At 36.2% G+C, this 25,606-nt stretch overlaps 1 protein-coding gene across 1 annotated transcript in view; it reads left to right on the top strand.

The window, feature by feature from the left end:
* CDC73 (cell division cycle 73) overlaps positions 1-25,606 on the top strand; it is a gene marked incomplete at its 3' end in the record, with an annotated part of 96,454 nt that overhangs the window by 15,175 nt on the left and 55,673 nt on the right. The window contains exons 6-10 of the mRNA XM_084245225.1: positions 275-363; positions 8,058-8,274; positions 12,463-12,561; positions 13,831-13,909; positions 15,603-15,667. Of these exons, the coding sequence (XP_084101351.1) occupies positions 275-363; positions 8,058-8,274; positions 12,463-12,561; positions 13,831-13,909; positions 15,603-15,667 (549 nt within the window). The remainder of the gene's footprint in view (positions 1-274; positions 364-8,057; positions 8,275-12,462; positions 12,562-13,830; positions 13,910-15,602; positions 15,668-25,606) is intronic.

Below are 25,606 nucleotides of genomic sequence, written 5' to 3'. Positions count from 1 at the left end.
CTTTCTGAATAAAAGGTGTGATCAACCATGGTAAGAACTATTAATCATAGAAACATATTACTAAGGTTTTGACAGGCTTTTAGTCATTTCTTCTAATTTTATGTGATCCAACATATGTTATTGTTGTCTTTAGGTAACTAAAAATAATCTTTCAAATTGACCTAAGGCCAATGATGCCTGGAACTTTATAGGTGGGAACTTTGGTGAGAAGTTACATATTGTATAAAAGTTGAAATAAAAATTAAAAATTTTTCTAACCAGTGATTATTTTCAGGATGAAGAGTGTGTGCGCCTTGATAAAGAGAGATTGGCTGCTCGTTTGGAGGGTCACAAAGAAGGAATTGTACAAACGGAGCAGATTAGGTAAGGATTTTTTTTTAGTACAAAATAGGTGGTTTAGATATATGTAAGTGCACATGGAGAAAGGGATTATTAATATACCTTCTACATTGATATTTATCTCTTGCTTTCATTATATGCCTCTGTACCCTACTTTCAGAGGAAATGGATGGGCATGTTTTGTTAGGGGGAATTGGAAGCCATTGTACTAAATGTGCTTTTTGGGAAGCGCTTTTTTTTAAAAAAAAAGATTTATGTTATTTATTTATGCATACAAGAACTAAGAGTGTAGGCCAGAGGTGTGGGGGTGGAAGGCTTCACCAGAGACAGAATGGGGAGAACAGTCTGATCTAGTGAAATAATACTGCTGAGGGGAGCAGCGGTGAGACCACAGGTGCTGTCTGCTGCACCATGTGGGGATTGAACTCATGCCACAGTGGCTGGCAATAGTGCTGAGATTAACCCCTGTGCCACCAGAGAGGCCCTGGAAAGCATTTTTGATTCTATTACTGTATTGATCTTTCCTGTTAAAAATTACTTCATAATCAAAGCTATTCATTTATTATGGTAATCTCTTGTTAATTTATAGTAGAATTCAGCAAACTTTGTAAATTATCAGATATGAAATATGTTTTATTTTGTAGGTGGGTTTTTTTTTTTGGGGGGGGGGTAACTGTCTTAGCTCTTTTTTGGTAGGGGAAGCAGCCATTTATAAGTGAATGGGCATGGCTGAATTTGGCCTATGGCCTTATTTTGTTGACTGCTACTTTTCACAATAGTTAGAATCACTTCGGGACCTACCTGGTGGCGCAAGGGGTTAAGACTCAGCACAATGAAGCTGTCCACAGCCACTGTAGCATGAGTTCAATCCATGGCCAGGGAGGTGACCCACATGGTGCAGCAGACCTCTCCTGTCTGCCTGCTGTTCCCCTCAGCAGTGTATTTCAATAGATCTGCCTGTTCTGCTCCCACTCTGTCTCTGGTGAATCCTCTTGTATCTTTGGCTTATATCCCAGCTCTTGTATGCATAAATAAATAAATGTTTAAAAAAAATCACTTCGTAGTTTTTTCTTAGCTCAGTGTAACGCTTGTGGAAGTTTTGTCCAAACTCAAAAATTCAGTGCAGATATTTAAAAACTTTAATGAGGATAATTGACATGTAATAAACTTATATTTAAAGTGTACAAATTGATAAATTTTCACACATATATGTGAAATCATAGTCAAAATAATGAATCATCATCATATAATGCTTGTATAATTCCACTTATCGTCACATCTTTTCCTCCCCAGACAACTGATAATCTGTTACTATAGATTAGTTTTTTTCCAGAGTTAAATTTAAATGGGAATATGTAGTACCTTTGGGGCCTTCTTTTTTCACTTAGCATAATTATTTTGAGAACATGCATATTGGGTATTTCAATAGTTATTCCTTTTTATTGCTGAATACTGTTCCTTTGTATGGATGTAACAGTTGTTTTCTCAGTTACCTGTTGATGGGCATTTCACTTGCTGCTGTTTTTTGGCTGTTACAACTAAAGCTTTGAGTGTGTTTGTGTACAACTTTTTGCATGGACAGATGTTTTCATTTTCCTTGGTAAGTATCTTATGAAAGGCGTGATTCAGCTCTTGTAGCATTGTAGAGCTGACTTTTTAAGAATTCACCAAATGGGCCTCTCCTGGTGGCACAGTGGTTGCGCGCTGGGCTGCAAAGCTGCCCGCAGCCTCTGCAGTGCCGGTTTGATCCCCAGCAGCCGGCGAGGGTCCCACATGGCGCGACAGACCTTTCCTGCCGCTACCCTCAGCAGTGTATTTCTTCGTCAGCCTGCCTGTTGTGTTCCCCACTCTGGCTCTGGTGAATTCTCTCACCCTCCCGTGCTTCTGACTGTACCTAGTGCTTATATAAATAAATAAATAAATCTTTAAAAAAAGAATTCACCAAATTCACCAAACTTTTTCACAGTGATTGTACCATTTCACGTTTTTACCAACAGTGTATCTAGTTTCTTTGCATCCTTGTCAACACTTGAAATTGTCAGACTTTAATTTCAGCCATCTTAATAGCTATGTGGTGTTGTAGCATTGTGGTTTTATTTTGCACTTATTCATTATTAGTGATGTTGCGGCTATCTGCTGTCTCTTCACATGCTTATTTACTATCCTATGCTACCTTTCCTGAAATGTCTTCAGATTTTTCTTCATTTTTTTATTGGGTGGTTTTCTCACTGTTTTGAAAGTTAGCATATGTTCTCAGTATGAGTTCTTATTCAGACATTCACTTTTTAGACATTACTCCTAGTCTGCTACATGTCTTATTGTTCTAACTGCTTTCTGAAGACTAGAGTATTTCACTTTTTATAAAGTCTAATTTATTAGTGTGTACTTTTGTGAATTGTTCTTTTGGTGTTGATGGCCTAAACAAAGTCAACAGAGATTATCTCCTATATTTTCTTGTAGAAGTGTTAGAATTTTAGGTTTTCCACTTTAGTCTGTGGCCTATATTCAGTTAATTTTTTGTATATGATACATAAGGACCAAAATTCATTTGTTTTTTATGAGATGGAAGTTCAATTTTGTGAATATGGATAGCCAGTTGTTTTAGCACCATGGATCTCTAGTGAATTGTTGTACCTGTTTAAAAAAAAAAATCATTTGTCCATTGAAGTGTAGGTCTGTTTCTGGATCTATTCTGTACTTTTCATCTGTTGTCTTTTTGTCCATGCCAGACTGTTTTAGTTACAGCTCTGCTGAAAAGCTAAAAATACCGTCTGTCTCTGGTGAATCCTCTCACCCCCGCACCTCCCACCCCACACCTCTGGTCTGTACCCTAGTTTTGTATGCATAAATACTGGGCTAGGGTCCCACATGGCACGCAGACCTCTCCTGCCACCTACTGCTCCCCTCAGGAGTGTATTTCGTAGGTCTGTCTGTTCTGTTCCCCGCTCTGGCTCTGGTGAATTCTCTCACCCTCCTGTACTTCTGACTGTACCCAGTGCTTGTATAAATAAATAAATAAATCTTTAAAAAAAAAAAACTTAAAAAAAAAATCTGTATGATCATTTCAATAGAAATCAGAAAAAGCATTTAGCTCTACTTTCAGCTTTTCAGCTCTGCTCTGTTTCAAGGAAGTTTTTGCTGTTTTAGGTCTGTTGCATTTCCATGTGAATTTGCAATTAAAGTGCTGTTTTCCCAGTCTGCTGGGATTTTACTCTTTTTTTAAGATTTATTTGTGCATGCAAGAACTGTGGTATAGGCCAGAGGTGTGGGGGGTGAGAAGATTCACCAGAGACAGAGTGGGAACAGAACAGGCAGACTGAATGAAATACACTGCTGAGGGTAGAAGCAGCTGAGATAGGAGAGGTCTGCTGTGCCATGTGGGTAGCTCTCTGGCCGACTGGGAATCGAACTTGTGCTGCAGAGGCTGCAGATAGCTTCACAGTGCTGTGCTTAATAACCCTTGTGCCACTAGGGAGGCCTTTTTTTTTTTTTTTTTTTTTTAGTTATAAGTGGAATGGTGATTTTAGACATTGTCTTTTTTCCTTATTTTAGGGAAGAATATTTATTCTTTTGCCATTAAGCTTCTGTTAGCTTAGGTGTTTTGTAGATAATCTTTAACAGGTTGAGAAAATACCTTTTTTATTCCTAATTTGCTGAGAGGTTTGTCAGAAAGGAATGTTGGCTATTGAATGCTTTTTCTGATTTCTATTGAAATGATTATATGGATTTTTAAAAAAAGATTTATTTATTTTAAAAGATTTATTTATACATACAAGAACTGGAGTACAGGCCAGTGGTGTTGGGGGGTGGTGGGAGGATTCACTAGAGACAAAATGGGGAACAGAACAGGCAGATTGACTGAAGTACACTGCTTAGGGGAGCAGCAGGCAAGTCAGGAGAGGTCTGTGGCTCCATGTGGGCAGCTCGCTGGCCGGGGATTGAACTCATGCTGCAGTGGCTGTGGACAGCCCCATAGGTTGTGTCTTAACCCCTTGTGCCACCAGTGAGGCCCCTAAAGATTGATTTATTTATGCATACAAGAACTGGAGTGCAGGCCAGAGGTGGGGAAGGGGTGAGGTGAGAGGATTCATCGGAGACCGAGTGGGGAGAACAGGCAGATATTCTGAAACACACTGCCGAGGGGAGCAGTGGGTGAGACAGAAGAGGTCTGCTGCTTATGTGGGTCAGCTCCATGGCCATGGATCCAGCTGTTGTTGCAGGTGCTGGCTATTGCTTGATAGTGCTGTGTTTTTAACCCCTAGACCACCAGAGAGGCCCCATGCTGATTTTTAAAAATAATGGTAATTAAGCTAATTTTTTTGAGCATTCATATTTCATGGATGAACACTACTTGATCATATTATTTGTTGTCTATTTCTATACAGCAAATTAACTCAAAATATGTGGCTAAAGCAACACACATTTATTATCTCACATTTTCTTTTAATTTTTTTTTAAAGATTTATTTATGCATACAAGAGCTGGGGTACAGGCCAGAGGTGTGAGGGGGTGAGAGAATTCACCAGAGACACAGTGGGGAACAGAACAGGCAGATTGACCGAAGTACACTGCTGAGGGGAGCAGCAGGCGAGTCAGGAGAGGTCTGCTGTGCTATGTGCGTTGCTCCCTGGCTGGCCCGGGATCGAACTCATGCTGCAGATGCTGCGAATTCTTCATAGTGCAGTGTTTAACCCTTTGTGCCACCAGGGAGGGCCTATTATCTCACATTTTCTATGAGTCAAGAGTATTGGAATGAGCTAGGTGACTTCTCTACTTCTGGGTCTCTTGCAAGGCCTCAATTCAAGTGTTTATCAGGGTTGTTTTCCTCTGTAGGCTGATTGGGAGAGGATATGCTGCTAAACTTATTCATGTGGCTTTTAGCAAAATTTAGATCCTTGCAGTTTAGACTAACACTTCAGTTCCTCTGGTGTAGCTAGCATACTTGCTTGGTTCTTTGCGGCATTTGGTCTCTCCATAGACTATTTCACAATATTGCAACTTGCTTCATCAGAGTGAGTAAGCAAGAGGGCAAAAGATAGGTCAAATGAGTAGAAGTTAGAGTCTTTGTAGCCAGATCTTCAGAGGAGTGACACCCTATCACTTATATAGTATTCTCTTTAGTAGCAAGTTTGTCGTTTGATTTCGGTCGTTTTATGTTGAGATCATCTGCATTTCATGTGATTATAGATTTGGTAATTGTAGACCATCTATTTGCTGTTTATCCTATTTGTCTCTTCTGTTTGTTCCCTTTCTTTGGGCTTCCTTTAGATTCAAAGACTATTTGTTCTACTTCCATTTTATCTTTTTTTGAATTATAATTGTTTTGTTATTTCTAGTGTTTGCTTTAGAAATTTTAGTAAGCTAGAGATTTTATTGGATCACTGTCTACCCTCAAGTGTTAGATCACTTCATATATATCAATAATACAGGAACCTTACTGCAAATGAATAATATATATCCGTTTATCTCCTTTTGGCCTTTGTGAGTCTGGTGTCATGCATTTTACTTCTTTAATGTACGTTTTTTTTCTATTGTCTAGACAGTTGTCTTTTTTTTTTTTAAAGATTTATTTATTTTATTCATACAAAAACTGGGGAGGTGTGGGAGGTGAGAGGATTTGCCAGAGACAGACTGGGGAACAGAACAGTCAGACTGACTGGAATACACTGCTGTGGGGAGCAGCAGCCAGGGGAGACAGGAAAGGTCTGCTGTGCCATATGGATAGCTCCCTGGCCGGCATTGAACTTGTGCTACAGAGGCTGGGGATAGCTTCATATTGTTGTGCTTAACCCCTTGTGCCACAGGGAGGCCCCATCTCTGTCACTTTCACAGTTTGTTTTGATTTAGATTTTTCTTATTCTGGCTCAGTTTTTTTTTTTTTTTTTTTCTCATCTACATGCTTTATAATCTTCAAATGGAAATAAACATTGCGTTTACCTTGCTGAGGTATTTTTGTTTTTTTCTAAATTTTCAATAGTTTTGTTTTGGAACTTGGAAATAGTTTTTACATTTTGGGTCTTGATTTTAAGATTTGTTATTTGAGCAGTGTTCAGTTAGGGTAATTGTTCCTTACCCATTGCTGAGGCAATGACATTCTGCATATTTTACCTAATGTACCATGAATATGAAAATAAGAGACTGCTGGGAACAAGTATTATTTTTCACTTTATGTAAGTGGTAGGCATTGTTCCCTCCAACCCGCTTGGATGGTTCTATGCCCAGCAATCCTTTTCTCATTTTCATGACTAATCAGTATTTTGCTAGAACTCTTAAGGAGATCCTTCTGTGCAACTCTCTTTTCTCAGGTCTTCTGGTCTGTAAACTCTAGCCACTTTGGTTTTCTTGGACACTCAGCTCTAGTTTCTCAAATCAGGGAGTCCACTAAGTTATGTCTGGTCTCTTTCCTATGCCACTTTGGAAACTTTCAAGGCAGTATGTTACTGTGACATTCATAGGTCTTACCAGATTTGATTTTCATTTGTCAAAGATCACAGTCTCTGATTGCTTTTTATTACGTTTCTAGTAGATATTTATTTCATGTGTTTTGAGAAGCCTTGTCTCAAAGTTGAAATGTTAATCCAGTCCCTGTTACTTCATTGTGGCTGAATATAAAATTCCAGTGATTGAAAGTCAAGTGCGTGTTTGATTATAAATATTTGAATTTTACTCAATGTATGTTGGTATGCTTTAGATTTAATTTTATTCATTTATTTTTTCACTTTGAAAGGTCAGGTTTATTAGGAAAAGGAGAAAGGAAAAGTGCACTTGAATAGTCACAGGCAGGAAGGAGATCTGCTGCTTTAGGTTTTAAGGGAAAGTTGCAAGTATTATAGAGCATCTCCTAATAAAGTACCTTTATACCTAATAGCATTGAAATCGTATATGATATAATACTACCGTATTTAAACCTGCAGGAAATCCTGTCCCCTTTCCAGATGTTGTTTAAACGTATTTCAAGATTTTCATCTGTGATTAGACTATTAATTTTATCAACTGTTGTTAAGGTACCCAAACACCTTTAACTGTTTTTCTCCTTTTACTTGTGAAAAAATTCACTAAACTTATCATCTTAATGAAATCTGTACTTTCAGTGTTAAGTTTTTAAAATAATTCTTAAAGCATAGCCTCTGCTTATTGTTTTGCCTATTTGAAAATCAAGTAAAGAAAAATAAAACTTCAAAAGGTTGATTCATCTTCCAGACATTAAAATATGTTTATGTGGCATATAAAAGTCTCTGTCAGCTGTAATATTAGTATGTTATACACTAATGCATTATAGGTTTCATATCTTGAAATAAATTTCAAGCAAAAACCTAAGGTTTATATTATTTACAGAATAAATTTTTCACTCCCATTCCAATGAGGGATATGTGTGTATTTGTATAATTTGTGTAGGTTAAAAAGGGGAGGGGGCTAGCAAATAAATCTCAATATAAAAAAAAAGGCCCATGTTAATGAGTTCTGCTTTTTGGTGTGGGGAAGAGAGAACAGGTGGAAAAATGTGAAGAATTTTGTTTTTGTTGATCCTTCTAACAAAAGTCAACAGGCTTTTTATTTGTAAAAATCTTGTATGATTACTAAATAACAAATATGTTAGTTTTACAAATCCTTAACTATTGCCACTAAAAATGTTTTTCTACAAGAAAATAAGATTAACATATTTATGATGTGTTAAGAGCTCTTTGATGTGAAAATTTAAAAAAAGAAATTGTTTGCAGGTCTTTGTCTGAAGCCATGTCAGTGGAAAAAATTGCTGCAATCAAGGCCAAAATTATGGCTAAGAAAAGATCTACTATCAAAACTGATTTAGATGATGACATAACTGCCCTTAAACAGAGAAGCTTTGTGGATGCTGAAGTAGATGTGACCCGAGATATTGTCAGCAGAGAGAGAGTATGGAGGACCCGAACAACTATCTTACAGAGCACAGGAAAGGTAATTAAAATACTTAGTCATTCCAGTGAATGTGTGTTTAATTTGTGATTGGTTATTTTATTTGTAAGAGGTGGTTTCCAGTTATCTCTGAAAGATCCTTAACAATGTAGATCTTTAAGTAACCTATTTACCATTCCATTCTAGGATATGGTTGGTTGTTGGCCACTAAAGAAGCTTATGAACAATGTAGGGTGTTTGATTTATACCTCATTTATAAATCCAAAAAGTGGCCCAGTTTTCTTGCTCATCACAATTTTCTTTAAGCCTAATGAACATAGAATATTGCTGATAACTCTTGGTTATTAATATCATTTTCCCCACCACAGACAACCTATGATACCAGTCGGCAAGCATTTGAATGTATTTTATACATTATGTTCTGTTGTGTGAATGTAGCAGTGTTAGTTCCTTGTTAATGGAGTTCTCTTTTTTTTTTTTTTTTTTTGCTACAGGATTGTGGAATTTTCATCACTATCTCCTCCTTGCCTCCCTCTGTCTCCTTTCTTCCCTTCCTTTTTTCTATGACAGACAATGTGTTATTAAAACACCCTTATAGATGTATATATAGAGAGATATATATACACACACACCTTTGTGCATTTATTTGTATACGGCAAAACAATTAATTCCTGAAAACAGAATGCTGGTTAAAGAAGACATGTACTTACAATTTTGAAAGATAAAAATTTGAAAGATACTGCATGTCTGTTATCTTAATGTATCTCCAAAAGGTCTCATCAGTTCTCAGTTACATGTTTTCATCTTACAACTTTCCTTTTTCTACTTCCCAATTTTCTCTTAAATGCTGATTCTCCATTAATGCACAGTTGTTAGTGGTGATTTGGTTCAAAAAACCAAAAAATGTTAATAGATGTGTGTGAAATGACTGATGAAAATTAACTTTAACATTGGTCCGGCAGTCTGATTTTGTTTGCAGATTTTTGGGATTCTGGCCTTAAATTTATCATACCTTTTTAGCAGGAATTAAAAACTAATAGAAAAAAATTGCTTTTCACTTGTTTTACAAAGTACGTAAGGTTAAATTAAGAATCATTTCCCAGGGCCTCCCCGGTGGCGCAGCGGTTGAGCGCTGGGTTGCGGAGCTGCCCGCAGCCTCTGCAGCGCTGGTTGGATCCCTGGCTGCTCCCTGGCCATCGGAGGAGGGTCCCACATGGGGCGCAGACTTCACCTGCTGCCCGCTGCTCCCCTCAGCAGTGTGCTTTGGTCCTTCTGCCTGCTCTGCTCCCCGCTCTGGCTCTGGTGAATTCTCTCACCCTCCCTCGCTTCTGCCTGTACCCAGTGCTTGTGTAAATAAATAAATAAATCTTTTAAAAAAAAAAATCATTTCCCAGAGTTTAGAATTATAGAGACCTCTCAGAACATGAGTAAACTTACATTTTTAAATTTATGATAAATTGATCTGTTCCTTCTCGTTTTCACTGCCTCACATGGCTGATTGTTGAATATTGTGATTTACTTTGTTCTTCCAATGTTCATTATAATTATTGAGAAATTTGAATCTATTGGTAAAGGAAAAAAAGTAGGTGGTGTATCATATCTTACCTTTAGACCAAACATTAACTTTTCAAATAACTAAATTGAACAGTATTCATTGAGCTCTAGGTGGCAGGATTGTACCATCATTTCAAAGCTATCACTTCAGAATTAGTGTTCTTAATTTAGTGTTGTTGGCATCAGTGTATAATTTAAAAAACAAGTTAATTTAAGAATTGTTTAGTAGCTAGTTTTGCTACTGAGTATTAATATTTTTAAAAATCAGAAACAACTATTTTGACTGATAGTCTCTCTGTATTCCATTTTTATCTGCTATCCTCTAACAATAATTCTAGGTAATCATAGTCCTAAAAAGCCTTAAGATTTTAGATGGACCTTCATTATAAACCAGGTCGGAGGGTTATTTTTATTTTCTGAATTTTCAAACAAAATATTGATTTATATATCTTAAGAACTATAAATACATCCTGTTTTAATTGTATTACTATTGCAGGCACCCCACATAAATCAACTTGATTTTATAATGCCATTAAAAACATACTTTTAAACTTACATAAATAAGCATATGTTTATTGTTGAAAATTGATTAAATCATTTAAAGAAGATAGTAATTGACTATACTTTTACCATGTAAAAATAGCTGATATTTGATTGATTTCTCTAGTTTTCTCTCACTTGTTTTTAAAGAGATGAGATATGATTTTCAAACTTAGAACTTTTTATGGGAGCATTAAGACTTAATTTGCGTTTTCACCATTGTACTGCAGGTGTAAAAGTATTGGTTAATTGCTGGCACCTTGGTGTGTGAATCAAAGCATTGGCATCAAGCTTTACTAGTAGCCATTGAGTTTTTTAACCTACTAGTGATGTCCTTGATTAAAATCTAATGTTTTAAGTCTTAACTTTCAAGTGTACATTTCTGTCGTATTTTCTGTGATTAGTTCAGAATATGTATATAGCACTTTTGCCTACTCAACTATGGTGGTTGACTATGAATAGCATAAACCATTTTTGTTTGAATACCTCTGTTATTGAGGCTTGCATATATGGCAGACATTTTTTTCAAACATGAAATGTTTGTTTCTTCAGGGAAAGCAACTGGCAATATTTGTTTCCAATAGTAAAATGTGAGCTCTCATAAAAACAGAATTATAGGAAGTTTTTCTTTATGCCACTGTCACACTCTGTCACTCTTAATGGCTTCCTAATTCTTAAGAGTCTTTTGATAAAATTTGTAATGATATTAGCAGATGTAATTTGTTGATCCTGAATAACACAGTGTGTATAATTTAGTGATTGATGTTTTCCACATGATCAGCATATGATGTTAGAAAATCATTCATGGATAAAAAATTCATTTTAAAGTTCCGAAGAGACCAGTACACTTTAATAATACAAAAAGTTTGTGGATGTGGCGACTACATTGCATTAACCTTTAGGAAACCAGCACTTTAACTGAGTTTTGTTATACCTAAGAAGAGTATCCAGTTATCTAAAAAGCTGTTAAAATACTCCTTCTTTTCCAATTATCTGTGTGATTTTATGTATTTTAAACAAAACATAGTATCACAGCACACATTGAATGTAGAAATAGCTTTGAGCACACAGCTATCTTTTATTAAGCCAGACATTAAGGAGATTTGCAAGAATTTAAAATAGTGCCACTCTTGTCATTAGAATCATATTATTCATATACTTTTTGGAAAACAGTGTTGTTTAGAAAAGGTACATTGTGTTGCATTTCATGTTCATGAGGATAAGAGACCATGTCTCTTTTGGTCATCACTGTATCTGATTGCCTGGCATGGTGTTTGACTTATATAGTAATATTTGTTGCTTAAAATAAGTGATTGGTAAACAAAAGTAGAGTTGAAGGAAGAATATCTCATGAAGGAAGGAGTAAGATTAGTCACCTTTGTTTTTTTTTTTTTTTTTTAAGATTTATTTTGTCTATTTATGCATATAAGAGCTGGGGTATAGGCCAGAGGTATGCGGAGAGAGAATTCACCAGAGAAAGAGTGGGGTGCAGTGGGCAATACTAGAGAGGTCTGCTGTGCCTTGTGGGTTAGCTCCCAAGCTGAGGATCGAATTTGTGCTGCAGTAGCTGCCAATAACCTCATAGTGCTGAAACTTAACCCTTTGAGCCACTAGGGAGGCCCTCACCTTTGTTGAATATTGCTAAGATTGCTCATGTAAAATTTGAATTTTAAAAAATACAGTTTACAGATCTTTGAAAAGTATACATTGGCTCCTGACAAAGCATCTCAATATTTTCAGCATTTCACATAAGTAGTGTCTATTTAAATTAAAACGAATTTACTATACCTAGAAAAGGAGTGTGTGATTTCTTTCAGAATTAAGTCCTTTTTTGACAACAGTTCTGTTAATACTTTTATTTAGATGATTCCCAGTTACATATTTGAATAGATGCATAATATAAGTAAGTTTATAGCTAATTACATATTTTATGTAAAATGAAAATAAGTGACTAATACTGGGTTTATAATAATGGTTCTTTGTAGTAGTTGATTTCCCTTATGTGTGTAATAATACCTTATAATATAGTAGGGAAGAATTGATAGGAAGAAAACTCAGTCTGATGGTGTTTATGAAGTAGTGTCTTTGTATATTCAATTGTAAGTGTGTTTAATTAAAATGAATTTATATTTTTAGAATTTTTCGAAGAATATTTTTGCAATTCTTCAGTCTGTAAAAGCCAGAGAAGAAGGGCGTGCACCTGAACAGCGACCAGCCCCAAATGCAGCACCTGTGGTAAGAATGTTTTACTGCTTATGTGGTAATTTAATGACACTTGTTTTTCAGTGTTGTAAATTTGAAGACATCTCATCTTAATGTTTTAAAATCAGCAGATTCTAAACCTTTCACTGCTTTAGTATACCTGTAATATGTGAAAACCTCACCATTAAGAGTTATATATGCTGCTGAGAGGAGCAGCGGGTGAGTCAGGAGAGCTTTGCTGCGACATGTGGGTAGCTCCCTGGCCGGGGATTGAACTCGTGCTGCAGTGGCTGTGGGTAGCTTCATAGGTTGGGTCTTAACCCCTTGCGCCACTAGGGAGGCTCCCTGCTTTAAGTTTATAGTCTAGTGGGACATAGAAATGTGTACAGGAGGTTGTGGGACAAGTTTTATTATGGTAAAACACAGTATGCGCGTAGTTATGAAGTAGTTGATGTTTTTAACAGCATTTGATAGGAAACTTAGTTAAATCTTAAACCAGCTTAATTGTTATTCTTGTGTGACTGATGTCTAATTCCATAATCATAAAACTACTTGAAAATTTTAATGTTTAACATTTGAATGTAGAAGTGTGTAACTAGTAACAGTCTTGAATGAATGTCTTATTTTGAGTAATACCTGTGATGACATACTGTTATGAGAAGTATTTCGGTAAAGTCATTAGTGCCATGATTCCCAAGCAATTTTGGGACTATTTAAATACGTATTTTTAGCTTATACATACAATTATATATGACATTAGATTGGCATCTTTTTCTTAGGCTTTTTTTTTTTTTTTTAAAGAACACCACTGTTAACTTTAGTGTTTCCCTCATTCACTTATAATAGTTTATCATATTAACAGTTTGGAGAAAAATTCATTTATAAATTTAAGGTCACATTTACATCTCAAATGTAAGGTCACTAAACTTTGAAAATTGCTGTTTTTTTATTAAAGAAAAATAATTCATAATTGGCAGAGTTTATTATTTCATATAGAGATTTAATCATAATATATTAAATATATCCATTTTATTTATGCATTTTCTAAGAGTTGTGCTTTTTGCCTTGGTGCATGTTTTCTTGGAGACCTCTGTCCTTCACCCTGATACAGATGACAGTTTTCTAGTGGTAAATGGTCTCTTGGAGAAAAAAAAAGCATTAAATGACTCCCAACTTTTGTCTACTCTCTAACCTTATTTACGGTGAGAAAGAAGCTTAGAGAACAGTATCCTATTTTGTAGTTTTGATTATGAGTGTTAAGTAACAATTTAAAATGTTAACATATAGCTCATTTTTTCATAGGATCCTACATTGCGTACTAAACAGGCTATTCCAGCTGCCTACAACAGATATGATCAGGAAAGATTCAAAGGAAAAGAAGGCAAGTTACTTAAATTTTTCTCTCCCCCTTCCTGTGGTTGTGCTCAACTTGGGAGGCAGTGTAGTCTATTTTTAAAAGCAGAGGTTGGCAAAGTAAGGTCCAGAGGCCACATCTGGCCCACCACATTTTTGTACCTTGTTACAGTCATTCATTATTTTTTTTAAAGATTTATTTATACATACTAGAACTGGGGTATAGGCCAGAGATGTGGAGGGCGGGGTGAGAGGATTCACCAGAGACAGTGGGGAGCAGAAAAGGCACATTGATCTAAATACACTGCTGAGGGGAACAACAGGTGAGACAGGAGAACTGTGCTGTGCCATGTGGGTCAGCTCCCTTGCCGGGGATCAAACTGGTGCTGCAGTGGCTGCTGATAGTTTCATAGTGCTGAGACTTAACCCCTTATACCACCAGGGATGCTCTCTGATATCTTCAGTGACAGAAGTGTTGAGTTGTGACAAAAAATTATGTTGCCTGAAAATGCCATCTAGCCTTTTACAAATTTGTCAGTCTCTGGCTAATTGTATGGGTTTTTGGATCCAGATTGCCCATATCCGTGCCTTTTTAGGTGAATTTTGATAAGTTGCATTAATTGAGTTCTGTCTCCATTATCTGCCATGTATTACTGTAATACTAACAGTAGTAGTAGTACTTATCTTGTAGGGTAGTTGTGGGAATTAAACAAGTTAATAAATGTAAAGCTCCTAGAATTGTGACTGGTTTATAATGAGCTATAGATGCTGTCATTAAATTAGTATGTTCTGTTTCTCAAAAATTTATTACAGATGGGAGATCCTAGTACTATGTTTGTAAATAATACATTGATGGCCTGTATGGTATACTGCTAGCTAATGCAGTAGTTAGATGAGTAGTGAGTTGAGGCTAATGTCAGTATAACTTCCCCTTTTTTGATTACTCCTAATCAAAAGGGTAAGTTATAGCAACTAGAAGTTTAATATTTATGACTTTTTTCCTTCATAACCTGAATTCTCCATTTGTTTCATTAAAGGATATATTGCTTTGATGCAGTAATGCTGACTACATTTATTGCTTAAGCTTATCTTCTGATTACATTCTATAGAAAGGCTTTTTTTGTTAAATCATGTGCAACATTTTTCTTGTGGAAGGAGCTATATGAAATAGGGGTTGGCAAATTATAGCTCATAGACCAAATCCAACGCTCCATGGGCCAAATCAGACTTCATTCCTTTGTTTACATATGTTGTTTATCCTGCTTTTTGCACTACTACAACAGTATTTAGTAGTGTGACAGAGACTGCATGGCCTTTCAGCCTTTAACTGAAAGACGTATTGGGACTCTGTCCTGGAACCCTAAGATCTCATAGTCTTAGATACTTTTAGTGATATTATAATTAAATATTAGGAGTAAGTAATTTGACTGTTATACAGTGTTGTGGTAATCATTTTAATTATTTCCAGCCTATTGACTACATTGTAAAGGTAATCTTAACCGCTTCTACCCAATGGGCTTGTTGATGTGTGTTAATTTTTCTTTTGAAACTATCTTGAAGATATTTTTCTTCCCAAGGTTGTAATTTGACTCTGCATGTATAGTAGCTTTAAGGCTCAGTTAAAGCTATTGAAGTGTCAGATGTAATGTAAATTACTACTTTAGATTTGTTATTCACCTTGAGATACATAAAATCTTAGAGTAAACCCCCTTTCTTTATAGAAACGGAAGGCTTCAAAATTGACACTATGGGCACCTACCACGGTATGACACTCAAGTCTGTAACGGTAAGTTACTTTGACTACAGAAGTTTTTTTTCATTTCCCCCAGGCATTTTTATGTGAGTAGCAGATGTTGAAGAATATCTTTGTTTTCCAATTTTTTTCTATTTCAAACCTTTTTTTCTGAATGACTGGTTGTGCTGATAGATCTGTGAGGTGATTATTTCACGGGTGTCTTTAAAAAAAAAAAAAAGAAACCTGAATTAAGTATAAATAAAAACTGTTTTGGTTAACTTGCATGTAGGATGGATGCTGCCTGGTTAAACCACTGATATCCAGTTAAGATAAGTTACAAGAGTTCTCTGCCATTATACCGTATGTTTTTAAAAATGTAATGTCTCATGCTCTTTTAAATGATAGATTGTGGTGGTTGATGTAATACTTAAAAAGTGTATAATTGACAGAACCAAATTCTTGGATATCCATAATTTCAAGACTGGTTCACTTTCAGAAAACTTTATTTTTTATTCCCTTGAAGATCATGGTTATTTTTAGATTTTCTTTTTTTTTTTAAGATTTTATTTTATTTATACAAGAACTGGGGTACAGGCCAGATGCACGGGAGGGTGAGAGGATTCACCAGAGACAGAGTGGAGAACAGAACAGGCATACTGACGAAATATACTACTGGGGGGAGCAGCGGGCAAGACAGGAGAGGTCTGCTCGCCATGTGGGTTGTTCCGCAGCCTCCAGGGATTGAACTGGCACTGAAGAGGCTGCGGACAGCGTCACAGCGCGGCGCTCAACCGCCTGCACCACCAGGGAGGCCCCTATTTTTAGATTTTCTTATCAAGCCATATTACACTTTTTATTTAGTCAGTGATAGGACTTAGATAGCAGGATTTCTGTTAATCTCATTTTAGTATTATATAATATACTCATTCTGTATGTGTAGCCTACAGAATATATATGCATTTTATCTTTATATAGCATTTTACCTTTCAGACTTTCAAACACGCATATGTATTAGCAGTCATATATATTTAAAACGCTAATGCCAAACTTCCTTTTGTCTTTGTGAATCATCAGATCTTTTAGAATTCAATATGACACCATTATGTATTGGCTGTGATTTTTCAGAGAAGAGATCTTACTATGCTTTACTCATTTTTGAAAGTAGATAGCAGTTAAATAAGACTATTATTAAAAAATGACATTTTTATCTTCTCTTGGATGTCAAATTGACATTATTAGATATCTAATAACATTTGTTTTTAAGTTGTCATGATATTGTTTTATGTATTATTGAAATTATATATGGGCATTAATTTATTCAACAAGTGTTCATTGAATACTTGTGTCTGAACTTCTTCTGATTGCTGGAAATATAGCTGTGAATAAGATAGATAAAGCTTTTTCAGAAAGAGTAGTCAGGCTTCTGAGATGGTGACTGCTGAATAGAGAGACTGGTAGAAGAACATTCTATGAAAGGTAATGCAGGGGTCTAAATTGAGGCCCAAGAGAGAAATAGGAAGGCTAATGTCTCCAGAGTTTGCTGAGTGAAGGGAAAGTGGTAAGAGATTAGATATACCCCATGAGATTTGCCTAATTCTTCCTTATTTCAAAATATAAATCACAGCTGTAAGCTTTAACTTGAATTCTTAAAATTGATTTTCTGACCTTTTTGTGGGGAAGGGGGCAGAACTTGCTTATTATTGAATTATTATGGAACTGAAGTTGTTATACTTCAAAATAAGGATAGCCACCACAATGAGTTTTTTGTGGTTATTGGAATTTTTTTTACTTTTGTATCATCTGAAATTACATGAAATTGGTTTCATTAGAGCTTCTGTATAAATAGTAAATCTGTGATAGTTTTTATGGTCATGCTTTTTACAAAAGTTTTACTAAAAGCTAGGGATAGGTTTCTTATTTTTTTTTTAAAGATTTATTTATGCATACAAGAGCTGGGGTATAGGTCAGAGATGCGGGGGGCGGGGTGGGGGTGAGAGGCTTCACCAGAGACAGAGTGGGGAGACAGGCAGGTCCATTGAAATACACTGCTGAGGGGAGCAGTGGGCGAGACTGGAGAGGTCTGCTGTGCCATGTTGGTCACCCCCCTGGCTGGAGATTGAACTGGTGCTGCAGTGGCTGCACATAGCTTCATAGGGCTGCTTCTTAACCTTACCTTGTGCCACCAGGGAGGGCCCAGGATATCTTCTTATTTAACAGTGTGAGAATGCTATGACTGCTTCCTCATCAGAAATTTTGCTTCTAAATGGACTTAGAAGAGAAGTAAATTTAAACAAATTATGGTGTGTGATTTTATAGAAATAATCACAAAAAGGTATTGTATAGAAATACAAGACAATTCTCAAATTGCTAGTACTCGTATTTTAATACCCAATTTGAATTTTTGTGCCGTAACCCAATTTATTTTAGCAGCTGTTAGAAAATACATAAAGAGCCTTGAACTTGAAAGCATTGAAGTTCCTTTAATATTTATTTTTATTTGAATCTCAGATGTACTTTTCCAATTCAGTGGTTTTTGTCTTTTATTTAAATTTTTTTTTCAAAGTGCTAAAGAAATTCTTTTTTTTTAAAAAAAACATATGTATATATTTTCTTACATCTTTGGGCATTTTTGTATAGTTATTGTACCCCTTAAGGTGTGGCCCTCCCACCAATAATCCACCCACTTACCACCACCCAGCTCCCCATGTCTCTCTCCTTTGCTTGGGTCACTCCCACTCCTCCCCTGCTGCAAGACGTGGATCCATGGCCAGCCCATGACCTTGTGTTTTTTCTGGAACCTTGACTTTTCCTGGGCCGGGACCTGGGCTACTGGACCACAGCAGACCAGGCTGCTCAACTCCAGGAGCAACTGTGAGGCAGGTAGCAAGGGAGAGCTGTTCAGGCACTTCTTGGAGGACAGGTGTGTGAGTGGTTCTCTGGACTCTTTGATTTTTGGAACTTTCTGTGGTAGAAGACTGTCCCATTTTGCCCAGATCTGTGTGGTCTCTGGGCTTTTTGTCTCCTTTTTTTCACTTTTAGGTAATTACTTATTTGTGAGTTTGTGAGTTTCACTAATTTTTTGCCTTATACTCCAGTTAAGTTTCTTTTAAGATATCCATTCAGACTTTTTTCAAAGTAGTTAAAAATGTATGTTAAAGGCTTTATGTGACTACCTTTCTCATTTATGTTTAGCTCATTTTTGCTACCAGTGTTCTTCAGGGTTTTGATATGCCTAGTTGATAAGCATAGTTACTGAAGTTGGGGTCAATTTACATTAGTATTGATCTGTATATCTTTACGTTGTTTAAGACTCCAGAGTTCTATTGAATGATGTTTTAAATTAACTTATGCAGATGGCCAGCCAATTTTTATGTAAGTGAATTTTTCCTAGATGTGTTATTGGGAGGAGGGCAGTATGTGTTTTGTTAATACTGAAATGGGACAAACTAAGGCAATGGGAGTGACCTTGTTGGTGGATGTCTACCTGTGTGATGATAACTGCAGGGTATGAGTCAAAGTAAATATACTGGGAGAAACAACAGTAACAGGATTTAGTTACATAGGGAATGAGAAAAGGGAGAGCTGAGAGAGAGCGTGAGCGTGCACATGCACGAGCAAGCACAAGAAATCATAATTATTGGCTGTTTTTTGACTAGATGGCATCTGTCTTACTCCAGATAGCTACCCTTGAGCAGAGACCAGGATCCAAGCTGAAGCTGCACATGGCAAGCTGGTGGCTTTTCCTGACATTCCTCCTCACCAGCAGTTTTACTTGCCCAGATGGCCACGGTTTTATTAAGGAAGCCCCAATAGTTTAAGTGCCAAAGCCTCAGCAGCTTCACTGCCAAAGCACCATCTCTGCCCTTCTTTCCCATCAGCATCCCTAACTCATGTCAAGGGGTGGTTTCTGGAAAGCCCCACCTTCTACCATCCACTTGGCTATGGGTGCCACCCACTAAGAGATTGCTTCTCATTGTTCCTCTTATAATTTTTCGTGTCATGAGTTATTGGCATTTATAGAAATTAAGGCCCAGGATATTTTGGTACTATTTCATGAAGATATTAGCTTACTGACATTTATTATAGTAACAGAAGTTATGTATCTTTAATGTTGCAAGCTTGTATGTAGTTTGGTTTCTGGTTAACTTTTGACTTAAGCCAAAAGACAGACTTCACAGTGAAGGTTCCAGAGGCACAACATTTGAGTGTTGAAAAGTTGCCACAGGATTTCTCTGAGTTGAGAGTATTTCCCCAAAATGTGCTACTTGGGTTCTATATAAAGGAATAGTAGATGAAGCAGATATTGTAGTATAGGAATCTCATCATTTTTTACACTCAGTAGTAAGTGGAAGGGCTATTCATTGTTCCCCAACCTTGTTTATTCCAAGTTTGCCCCTCTTGTTAAGAACACTGGACTTAAGTGTTGTATAAATAGTTTAAGTAAAGCTATCTTAGGAGTTTGAATTGGGAATAAATACCATTCAGTGAGGAGAAAACCATAATATGTTTTCATGTATTCATTTAGTGAAAGGAGCCGTCTTAGACTAGGCAAGTGACACTTAGCAATCCTTTTCATGGGATAGTAAACAAAAGGAGATTCTGAAGACCTTTCTTTGTTGAGTAGTGACAAGCAGCCTATGTGTGTTTCCACAGGAGAGGGAAGAAGAAGATAGCATCACATGTCACTAATGGGCTTACAAGGATTGGGTAATTGAGTTGAGAACTACTTTATTTTATTCTCCCAGTCTAGCTTGTTTAGGTGAAAAGATCACATCCTCCTTTATTTATTCTTACTATCATTGACTATTATTATCATTGAATGTCAAGAATATTATTTATTCTTACTGAATATCATTGATTCTGATTACCTTGCTGTCTTCAATTTTGAGGCATTTTATACTCTGAAATTGTACAGAGCAATAACTTTCCATTAAGATGCTTGTTTGAATTGACTTCAAACTTACAATATCTTACACGTTTAAGTGTAATTTGGAGAGAATCATTTTCTTGATAGTAAGCAAATTTGCATGGATTTCCAGTATCTGTAATATAAAATATTACCATCAGCTTTCACTTTTCAGAAAGCTTTAGAAACTGTGTTTCCATAAGGTTATTTTTTTTTTTTTTTAAGCAGGAGAGTATATGTATTAACCTCCTTCTCCTTCCCTCTGTTTTATAAAGCTTCCTTCGTTTTCATGTGGTTGTTGATTAGCTTGTTTATGACTGCTTGAAGGGTTATGGTAGTGCTCTGGTAGTAGTAATGTTCTGGAGTTAGCTCCAGAATCCAGGCTAGCAGAAGATGGAGACAGTTAATTAACTTAAGAACTTCGTTTATTTAGACTCCTTTCCTTCCTTCCTCTTCTTCAGCATATACTTGCTGAGTCCTTGCTGTGTGCCTTGCAATTTGCTAAGTGCTAGGGCATCAAAGATGAACAAAATACCTATGTTCTCATGGACTTCATGGTCTTTTGGGGAAGATGCACGTTAGTTAGCCAATCAAATATAAAATTATGAACGTGGCAAATGTAGAGAGATACTTCATGCCATGAGAACCTAAAATTGGGCAATTGTTTTTAGGAGTTAGAAGTAATACTTGTAATTCATTGCAAAGGTAATAAATACTTGACATAAGATCTGAAGTTTGAATAGGAATTCAGTTGGAGATGACAGGAAAGCACATTTTAAAAACAGTGAACAGAAAGTAGGAGTAAGCCCTTTTAGGAAGAGCATGGCATGTAAAAAGGATATAAAAGAGGACTGGTTACTGTGTAGATTTTTAAGGATGCCTGTAGGAAACTTCATCATAGAGGCAGCCTGTCTGTATTTATACGTGCCAGGGCATTGACAGCATATGTGCCTCTGCACACCTTTGGCATAAGCTTCTCTGAATACCTTTGAAATCATTCATTGCATTAATTTAAATGTGGGCCATATATGTTTTATTAGACATTTATTCACTCTTTTTTTAAGGATTACATGAGGAAAAAAAGAAAAAATAAAGATTACATGAAGTAATCTTTAATGTTAACATATTAAACATTTTACTCACCAATACTTAAAACTAAGCGTATGTCACATAAACAGTCTGGATTTCTAGCTTCTGTTGAAAAGCTGTTTGACATAACTAGGTACTGGGTCCTCAGTCTAAAATAACATCAGCCCAATGATCTTAACAGAGGTTACCTTTTGTAGATATGGTATTTTCTTTCTGTCACCACAGGCCTCACTACACTGTTGTCTGTCACCTGGCCGCCTTTATTTATTTATAATACCTGCTTGGACCCTTTTGATTTTTCAGTGTAAAATCCCTGCTATAAATTAAGGCAGTGCTAGTAGTTTGCTGAAAAAGTAGTTCCTTGGTTGGAAACAACACAAATTTAAGGCTTTGAAGTCAGTCTTGTCTTTGAATCCCAGCCTTAGAATCCCAGAATCCGAGACTTACTTAATCTTTCTATTAGTGGTCTTGCTTTTATTTTATAATAAAGATAATATAATTTGCATCATAGTGTTATCAAGGATTAAGAGAGACAACTATGTATAAAATACTTAACACAAAGTGACCACTTCACATTATGAATTTATAATTTTAGATGTAGTCTCGACTTACAGGCAGCTATCACTTCATTGATATGTTTAATATTACTTACTGATAGAATTTTCACTCGAAGTTTAATCAATATCATGATAACCTTTTCCTCTGCAGTAATTGGGGATATTTTTGCTACAGCTGTATATGTTTATCTTATAGTAACGTTCTTTATCCTATCAGAGAGAATTACTTCAAAGAAGTTATATAAACTTACTTAGTGAGATTGGGCATTTTCTTTTACCTGTTGGAGTTCATATATAGAAAGAAGTGTAATTGTTTTAGATTTGAATTCTTCACTTTGATCCAAAAATTATATAAAGTGCTGGAATTTTTATATGTGATCACAGAATTATGAGTTGGAGTATTATTTTTATAAATCATAATTTTCTGTGTTCCTTATGTAGATTGGCATACTATTCTGAGAATATTATATTGCACTTGAAATAATTTTCAAAACTTGCCTTTTTTATATTCCAGGAATCTATTATATATTTATTTTTTATTTAGTTTAAGATTTATTTTTATTTATGGATGCAAGAACTGGGGTGTAGGCCAGAGTTGTGGGGGGTGGGGGGCGGTGAGAGGATTCACCAAAGACAGAGTGGGGAGATAGATAGACAGAATAGGCAGATCTACTGAACTGCACTGCTGAGGGGAGCAGCAGGCAAGACAGGATTGGTTTGCTGCGCCATGTGGGTTATCTCCCTGGCTGGGCATTGAACTCAGTGCTGCAGTGGCTGGCGATAGCTTTATAGTGCTGAGATTTAACCCCTTGCACCACCAGGGAGGCCAGGAACCTATTATATGTTTAAAGCTCTCAAATTATTTTTATACTTTTACCACTTTTACCTGAAGTAATCTTTAAATGTTAACATGTTATGATTTTGTACAGTGAATTTTATCTGCATTTTGATGAACTTGCCTAAGATTCCTGCAATAATTTGAATATGCAATTTATTTTTCTCTGTACTGAAAACACCACTTACTTCCTTTTGATAGTTTTCCCCTAGTAATTTTTTTTTTGATTATTTTATTGTGGTAGCCTTGGTTTACATGTTGTTTGTACGTTAGAGATAGAGAATCTCCTCCCTCAAGTGTTGTTACCACACCACACCCACTACAAAACACCTATAGTCCTCTACCATAGTCCTCTGTGCATCTTTCCCACTTGGTTTTCCAGTACCTCCCCCAACCATGTAGTCCCATAACTTCAGTTCTATTGTCAGTTTTCTAAGGTTTTTGACTTTATCTGACCCTTTGATTTTTCTACATTACACATGTAAGTTATACCATCTGGTACATCTGGTGTTTGTCTTTCTCCTGACTTACTTCACTTAGCGTCATCCCCTGCAGCTCTATCCATGTTGCTGTAAATTGTAAGAATTTATTTCTGTATAGCTGAGTAGTATTCCATTTTGTATATATACCACTGCTTTCTGGTTTTCTCATCTCTATTTGGGCACTTAGGTTGTTTCCATAGCTAGGCTCTTGTAAATAGTGCTACTGTAAACATGTACATGTTTCTGTACAAATAGTGCTATTGTAAATGCCCATACATGTTTCTTTGAATTAGTAATTTTGTATTCTTACAGTAAGTACCTAGGAGTAGAATTGCTAGGTCATATGGCAGATCCACTTCTAATCATTTGAGAAATGTCAATGCTGTTTTCCATAGGTTCTGGGCAAGTCTACATTCCCAACAACAGTCTGAGTGTTTTGTTTTTCTTTTTTATCTCTGCATTCTCACTAGCACTTGTTTCTGGTCTTTTTGATATGGGCCATTCTTAAAGGTCTGTGTGGTATCTCGTTGTGGTTTTGATTTGCTTTTCCTTTTAATAAGTGATTTTTTTTCATGTTAGTATTGGCCATCTGTTTATCTTTTTTGGGGAAGTGTCTATTTAGCTCTTTTATATGTTTTTTGATTGGGTTATTTTCTTTTGGTTGAGTTGATGAGTTCTTTTTAGATTTTTGATATCAGCCTCTTGTTCAAATGTATGGTGTACAGATATTTTCTCCCATTCACTAGGGTCTTTTATAGTGATGGTTTCTTTCATTGTACAGAAACTTTTTAGTCTGATGTAGTCCCAGTTGTTGATATTTTGTTTTGTTTTCCTTGCTGCTAGAGATAGAGAAACAAATCTCTGAAGCATATGTCATGGAGTGTTTCGCCTGTATTTTCTTCTATGCATTTCCTGACTTCAGCTCTTAACATCAATTTTTTTATCTGTTTTGATTTTTGTATGATGTGAGATAGTTGTCTAATTTATTTCTTTTGTATGCAGCTGTCCTGTTTTTCCCAGCACTCCTTATTGAAGAGACTTTCCTTACCCTAGAGTTTATTCTTGACTCTTTCTGTCTTTAATTAACTGTTCATATCTGTATGAGTTTATTTCTGGGCTCTCACTTCTATTGGTCTGTGTGTGTATTTTTGTTCCAGGTTCAATTGTTCTAATTATTATAGCTTTGTAGTACAGTTTGAGCTCTGAAAGTGTGACACCACTACTCTCCCTCTTTTTTTTTTTTTAAAGATTTATTTATTTATACAAGCACTGGGTACAGTCAGAAGCGCGGGAGGGTGAGAGAACACCAGAGCCAGATTGGGGAGCAGAGCAGGCAGAAGGACCGAAGTACACTGCTGAGGGGAGCAACGGGCGGCAGGAGAGGTCTGTGTGCCATGCAGGACCCTCCTCCCGTGGCCAGGGAGCAGCCGGGGATCGAACCAGCGCCGCAGAGGCCGCGGGCAGCTTCGCAACCCAGTGCTCAACCGCTGCGCCACTGGGGAGGCCTACTCTTCCTATTTTTTTTTTTTTTTTTGTTAGGATTGCTTTGATTTTCAGGTTCTTTTGTGGTTCCATGAAGAATGCCATTGAAACTTCAATAGGGATTTCATTGCTTTGGGTCGGATGACCATTTTGACAATGTTAATCCTTTGAATCCATTTCAATCCAATATCTTTCCATTTCTCTGTTTGTTTATTTTAACAATGTCTTATTTTTTTGGTATTGATTTTGTAATGTGTCACTTTGCTGAACTGATTTGTAATTACTGTTAAGTTTCTCAGTGATATCTTTAGGGTTATTTATATTATCATATCATTTGCAAATGATGAATATTATCATATCTTTTGCAAATGATAGTGCTACTACTACTTTGCCAATTTGTATTTTTTTTTAAATCCTTTTCTTGCCTAATTGCTCTAGCTAGGACTTCCAATACTGTGTTAAACAGTAGCGGTGAAAGTGGATATCCTTGTCTTGTACTAGATCTTAGTGGAAAGACTTTCAGTTTTTCACCATTGAGAATGATATTAGCTCTGGATTTGTAATTTATGCCCTTCGGTGTATTTTGAGATATGTTCCATTCTGTTTTTCAAGAGTTTTCATTATTAATAGATGTTGAAT

Source organism: Talpa europaea, assembly GCF_964194135.1.
Source record: "Talpa europaea genome assembly, chromosome: 10".
Lineage (NCBI taxonomy): Eukaryota > Metazoa > Chordata > Mammalia > Eulipotyphla > Talpidae > Talpa > Talpa europaea.
The sequence above is the reverse complement of the archived record's forward strand: the minus strand, read 5'-3'. Positions and strand labels throughout refer to the sequence as shown.